Genomic DNA, 6461 nt, shown 5'->3' on the forward strand with positions numbered 1-6461 from the left:
GTGGCGTATCTGACGTTCGAGTTGGGCTGGACGTACCGAGTGCAGCTCGCCAAGCTGTTCCCCGCCTTGGCCCACGCATATCGCGACTTTCGCGTGGGCTGATACGATTCTGGGTCTGCTGGACGTGAGTTCGGGGCTCGAGGGTCTCTCTCCGATGCAGCTCATGACGGCATACCCGCTGGAAAGCGACCGGAAGCCAGTCGTCTTCTCCGCCGTGGTCGCCATCTGCAGCCCCATCGTGTTCATGCTCGCGTACATTATCGGTCGGAAGTCGACTCGGTACACCAGCGTGCCAGTCGTAGCGACCGGAGACCACGTTACAATGACAGCTCGTCGACGGTCCAGCGCCTACAGGGAAGGCTTGCAGCAGAACGGCCTCACGTCCTTCGAAGTGGCTACAGGAGCGGCTCTGACCAACCGCTTTGGCGTCATCTCGAGCTACGACAACTACGCGGTGCACGACAACCAGCTCATCGCGACGATCGACGCGGTCTACTGCAACGGCTTCCTCGTGGTCAACGGCAAGTTCCTCATCGGCGCGCAGGATCTGCTGCCCTTGATCGTCATGAAGCTCACTCGAGTGCGCTTCACCAACATCTTCGTGCACGAAATGGACAAGAACACGGTGAAGGAGACGTCGATGCTCGTGTACCCGACGACGATTGCGTGGAGCGATCTGCTGCATCTGAATGTCACCGCGCTTTCTTAGACTGGTGAGTATAGAGAAAGAGTAGAGGACACTAGTCAGCAGTAACTGAGTAGGTAGGATAGTTATATTAAGTAGTTCTTCGTTTAAATGAAATGGAATTCTTCAGCATGGCTGTGGGAATTTGAATCAAAGTTACTGTGATCTGGAAATACAGATATGCTGTGAGGTTCAACCTCATTGTTATTTTGGAAGGCACGACGAGAAGCATTTCATCCAGCCAGGTTCATATTTTGGATACTGTGGACCCGTATCCAGCTCGTCTGAGCTTAGGTAGCTGGAGAGAACAGTCGGGCAAACTGGAGGGAGTACAAGTTCAACGCGGCATGGAATCAAGTTTTGAAGTCATTTGCTATTTGATGGTTCACCAACATTGAGTTAGCGGAGTTTGACAGCAAAAGCCCCATGATCTTTGGTGTGGCCACGTCTGGGTTGTCGAGCCCCACGACGGCACTGGACCAGTTATGGCGCCTTGACGGCGAAGGCCCCGAGAATCCTTTTGGGAAGTACCAGGCGTACACGATGGCGTACAGATCGTTGTGCCACGCCGCGCGCCCGTAAACCTGGGACCCGAATGGAGAACCTTCACACCCTGGAGATCCTCCGCTCCCCTTAAGACCTCCACTGGTCTCACCGGCCTCATTCACTGCCGGGTATGACGCACACCCCTCGCGGATGGACATCCGTGGCTTGAACTTGACGCCAGCCTTCTCTGCTATCGTGACGGGCTCAGGCTGAGCGTGCGGCTTGACTTTGTCGTGGTCGATTGAAATGCCGTCGACAGCAAGGAAGGTGGCCGTGAATACGACAACAAGCATTCGGAAGTGCATGGTCAGGTAAAGTTCACTTGTGTCTCACTTGGAATTTTCAGGAGTGAATTTGTTTGTTTTTTAGGCTCGGGTTTCCTTTTTCTTCTGTGTGGGAAACGGAAGATGCCAACTAGACTCAACGGTCAAGGTAATATCCGCAATCAAAATCCGATGATCGCGTTAGATCGTCAATAACGTCAATACCGCCCCGCTATCCAGGAAACCACATTTTTTTCGCACTCGAGTATGGGTTATCATTATTACAGGTCATGAACGGATCTGGTCACGCCCTTTGGACACGCGACTTACAATAGTGTAAAGGGTGAGAAACTACTCGAGCACACTCTCCATTGATGAAGGATCACTTCAAGGAAAGTCACACCCTTATGAGATCTAAATAGCTGTCCTAAAGCTCCTAAGCCTGGGTTGAGCCAAATTGAGGGCTTCTACACCGAAATGGACAAAAAAACATGTACAGTACTGTAAAATAAAGAATTGATGATACTCCATACCATGAAATATCGGACTATAGGGATCTATCGGACCTGTACCAAAAACATGGTACCCTAGAAGGATGGACTCTACTAGGGCTCCGCGAAGGCTGGGATAGGAGTTTTTTGGTATAATCGCTTTCTATTATTATGAGTTTTTTTTTTTACGAACCACGGGCATCTCCTGCGCTTGCTTCGCAGCCGCAGCGTCTGCCCGGTAATTCACCTCAAAACTGTAGATACATGATATGCCTTGGCGGTGCTTATACACAGTGATAAAACGAACCTTGCTCGAGATCTGTTTGTAGTTTGTAGAAAATGAAAATGTTTACCTTTGTATGCGGTTCGCCCGCTTCAATCATTCACTTTACTTCACTCCTACTATTCGATATATGTTACTGACTCATACCGGTTCAATCTGCCCACGCATATACATGTAAACCTTTAGGAGGGCCCAGTGCGGCACCGGGGTCACACCGGTTTCAGGACAATGTACCGGTTAGGTGTCAAGAGGGTTCACCTTTTGACTTGATAGCGAAAATAAAACAGAACAGATATACGCACAGCGCACACGACTTAGGCGCGCCGCACTTGCGGTGCACCAGTCGTCCACGCTGTACGTATTGTATTATAAACATCCACAACTACCAGATAAGCAGCTTCTTAGTGCAATAACCCACTTGCGATAATATCAATTTACTTTCTTAAGCTTACCTCCGCGCTGTTAATAATCAAATACAAGCAAGCTCTTAGCTGCAACAGCGGCTGTAACTTCGGCCTGGTGTTGCGTCTTCGGGTCGGGCGTGAGAATGGGAAATGGTTCGAATGAAACTTGATGATGCGATTGATGCTTCCTCACCGATAGAGACCGACTAGATAATTATTTAGGTGACCTATTCAGTTTACTTTCATAAAATTTCAATATATGATGGATACTTAAACAGGTGCAATACACGCACGGCTTCATGCGACACCGATTTAATCCTGTGCCGGCTGCGTAGCAGCATACCTTACGGTACACATGCTATCTCAGAATAATCCTATTTGGTCTGCGATAGCAGCACTAACGTTGCTTCCTATCCCAGTAAAAACAAATATATTAGTAATATATATATATATATATAATACATTTGCAGTGTAATTGTAACGTTGCCTCACATCGGCTGCAGGCACCGATGCATTATCCAAAAGTTGTCGCCACTATTATACTGCGGTCCTGCTGGAGCTCAGAACTACAGTATTTGGTGCAATCATCGGGCCCAAAGTGCTATCATTGAGCGTAAAGACATTTGTCAGGAATGATTCAGCGATAGCGTTATGGCAAATCTAACGCTATAATATTAATAATAACCATCGCCCACAGGACCTTGCGCTGGAGCTGCTGGAACGAACAGGGGGTGAGGACGCATTTATTAACATCAAGTACATGGTCCCAACATACGAAAGCGCGCTGAGCTGACAACAATAGGCAAGGTAACAAAATATTAGCACGGTACATTAGTGGAGGGGCGATGGCTTCATACTCTTCACTTCACTCGTTTGTCTTGATCACATGCTCTCGTCTTCTACTGGTACAGGTACACTCTGTGGCTGCAACTTGTCAAGTTCTGCTTGGTGGCGCTTGTGGATGCGTTGGATTTCGTCCTCGCACTCGCGGACTTGAAGCTCTTCCACGTGGGCACGAAGTTTCTCGCTTTCCTCGGCATATTTGCGCTCGCGTTTCTGCGGTAAATCTACTAAGTAAAGTATAGCTGTGAGTGAGCGCCGGCCGTTTCTGATGCCACATTTTAGACTGGACTCAAGAGGTCATAGTTTTTTGTGAGGGAGGAGCAGCATGAAGCAGGGACGGTCGAAAGCAGGGACGGTCGAGGTTCTTCGTTCTTCGCACCAGCAGCGTTTCGCGACCCCGAGCACTACAAATCGCCCAACAGTATGGGTAGAGTGAAAATGCTCTCATAATTCGTCATCTTACATCATGTAAGTTACATGTGTTTATGGACATAGGGTTCGTCATCGCACCTACTGTTTTCGTCAGATGTCTTATTGCTCACGTGATGCCACGCTATTGATCGCTGAGTTCGTGCTGGTCACGCGACTTACCACTCAATACAACTGAGCGAAGCGCGTCCTAGATGTCGGGATGATAACCCACAAGTTTTCTTCACTGACACCACAGCCATTGTGTTTTTTTTCCCAGCACGAACCGATTCAATTGCTTAATAGTAGTGTATGCAAACGGGTTTTCGCCACGGTCAATGATTGCACACGACCCACTCAGCACGAACGAAGTAACAAGTGTTGCCGGAGTCTGTAGCAACCACGGTGGGTGCAGGTGCTGGGGAGCCACTGGGGACGGCTTCATCTCGCGTCCCAGACGCGTATGTCTTGCGAACGAGCCGATCACCTCAGCCATCACCTGCGAGGCTACGGCGGAGAACTCCTTTTTCACCGGATCGATAAAGAGTTTCTACAGGTAAAGCAACATCCAAGTGTGGTGTCAAATAACAGCAGTGTATCGGCAACTCTGGGCCAGGAATCGTCACCTTAATACGGTCGTCGAACCGGATGATAGCCTGGAACAGGTTCACGTTCTCGGAAGCAGAGCTGTCTTCGATCAGCTTGCTGTAAATAAGCGCCAGGATGTCGCACAGCGACAGCAACACCTCTCGGTAGTCCAGCGGGAAAGGCTACAAGTACACAAGAGCACGCGCCGTATTAGCGCCACAGCAGCCCCACATAAGCGTGAAACGAGCAAGCCACATACAATTGGAGGCGTCATGAGACGGCGATATACACGCCAAAATGGATTCAACGCCAGGCTGACGCGGCGTCGCCCGCTGTAGCAGCAGCGGACGCGTCCGCGCTGAGCGAGCAGGAGGTGCTGGCGCCGCTGCCTCCGCCGCCCTCTGCGCTGCCGGACTACCCTACTCGCCGTGACGATGCCGAAGCCAAGGGCGACAAATCGGAGGCCAGCGTTGGGGACGACGACGGCAGCAGCAACACTAGTAACCGCCGCAGCTCTTCGTCGTCCAATCTGCCGTCCAAGGCCTCGTCCGCGGCGCGTCCAAGCTGGCGAAAAGCGGGCGTAAAGTTCTGTCGCCTTTAGCCAAGAGCCCCAGCAGCGTCACCTCCAAGACATCGGAGCCCGACACTTCCTCACCCAGCGGCGCGGCCGCGGACGCATCCATGGCCGACCCCTTGGCGTCCGTTGCGTCGCTCACCTCGGGGCTCACGTCGTCACTGGCCAGCGCGTCGTCGTCCTTCGGCTCGCTGCTCTTCTCGTCGCAGAGCTCCAGTGTCAGCCAAGCCGGAGACGAGGCCGAGGACCGCGCCAGCAACGCGGCCGATCGAGCCGCTGCAGAGGTGGCGGCAGCTGCGGCGGCGGCCCAGGAGGCGGCGATACTGCGCCAGGTGATGGCCCAGCAGCGGATGCGCATCCTGGAGGACCTGGTGCAGCACCGGCGCTCGGACTGGAACTACCTCAAGGCCATGCACGTAGGACCCAACTACTGGCTCAACGTGGGAGCAGCAGGTGATGAACCATCTCGGAGACAAGCAGAGCATCCGGCGGGGCGCGCAGTTCTTCTACCTCGGTATTGGACTCGGCAGGCTCGTGGGGGAGTCGCTGCACCCGGAGCTGCTGGCCTTGGACTGCTGCCAGCTGCTGGAGGAGCTCGAGTTTTACTTCTCGTCGTCGACGATGCAGGGAATGGTAAGGGAATTGATAGTGGCGAGTTGTGAGGGTGGGAAGGAGAGAGCTGACGACCACAGCTTGGTGTGTATTGCTGGCAGAAAATGATGGTGGCGACGTCAAGTACGCAGCATGAGCCGCTGGACCAGGAGAACAGTCCGCAGTACTCGGCCGACGAGCCGTTCCGACCCGGAACCAGCGTCGATGATCTCAGTCGCGACATAAAAGTAGGACAACTTTTCGTCGTTTTATAACGCCTCTAACTACATGACACATGCTAACGCCTATAACGCCCGGCAAGCTTCTTCACGTCGAGGCGGCCTGCGGCCCGAGCGACTATGGGGCGCATTGCGCGGCTGGAGCTCGAGAACTTCAAGTCGTACGGCGGCGCGCACGTGGTGGGGCCCTTCCAGCGCTTCACGGCGCTGGTGGGGCCCAACGGCAGCGGCAAGAGCAACCTCATAGACGCCATCTCGTTCGTGCTGGGCGTGCACTCGCGCCATTTGCGCTCGACGCAGCTCAAGCACTGATCCACAAGGCCCCAAGTGACGACGACACAACCAGCGCCCGCGCCGCCGCCGTCACGCTCGTCTACGAGCTGGCGGACGGCGAGGCGCCTCCCTCCGCCTCGTGCGCGGCCCAGCAGCAGACGTCACAGTCACCGTCGTCTCAAAACTTTTGAGTCAAAAGAAGGTGCGGTTCACGCGCCTCATCTCGGAGAAAGGTGTGGGCTCGTACCGCATCGACGCGCGCGACGTCAGCGC

General features: G+C 53.2%; 3 protein-coding genes across 3 annotated transcripts; 2 read left to right on the forward strand and 1 right to left on the reverse strand.

Annotated features, from left to right (window-relative positions):
• Positions 1 to 154: 154 nt before the first annotated feature.
• Positions 155 to 709, forward strand: PHYSODRAFT_250356 (hypothetical protein; the record flags this gene model as incomplete). The annotated part of the gene is made up of 1 exon (XM_009541325.1): positions 155 to 709. The coding sequence occupies one exon, from the start codon at positions 155 to 157 to the stop codon at positions 707 to 709; it is 555 nt and encodes a 184-aa protein (XP_009539620.1).
• A 329-nt stretch (positions 710 to 1038) lies between these two features.
• On the reverse strand, positions 1039 to 1536 carry PHYSODRAFT_342831 (hypothetical protein; the record flags this gene model as incomplete). Its single annotated transcript, XM_009541326.1, has 1 exon — positions 1039 to 1536. The coding sequence occupies one exon, from the start codon at positions 1534 to 1536 to the stop codon at positions 1039 to 1041; it is 498 nt and encodes a 165-aa protein (XP_009539621.1).
• A 4435-nt stretch (positions 1537 to 5971) lies between these two features.
• PHYSODRAFT_308023 (hypothetical protein) lies at positions 5972 to 6379 on the forward strand (the record flags this gene model as incomplete). The annotated part of the gene is made up of 1 exon (XM_009541327.1): positions 5972 to 6379. One exon carries the CDS (start codon positions 5972 to 5974, stop codon positions 6377 to 6379), a length of 408 nt encoding a protein of 135 aa, XP_009539622.1.
• Positions 6380 to 6461: the final 82 nt, after the last annotated feature.

Source organism: Phytophthora sojae, assembly GCF_000149755.1.
Source record: "Phytophthora sojae unplaced genomic scaffold PHYSOscaffold_21, whole genome shotgun sequence".
NCBI lineage: Eukaryota > Oomycota > Peronosporomycetes > Peronosporales > Peronosporaceae > Phytophthora > Phytophthora sojae.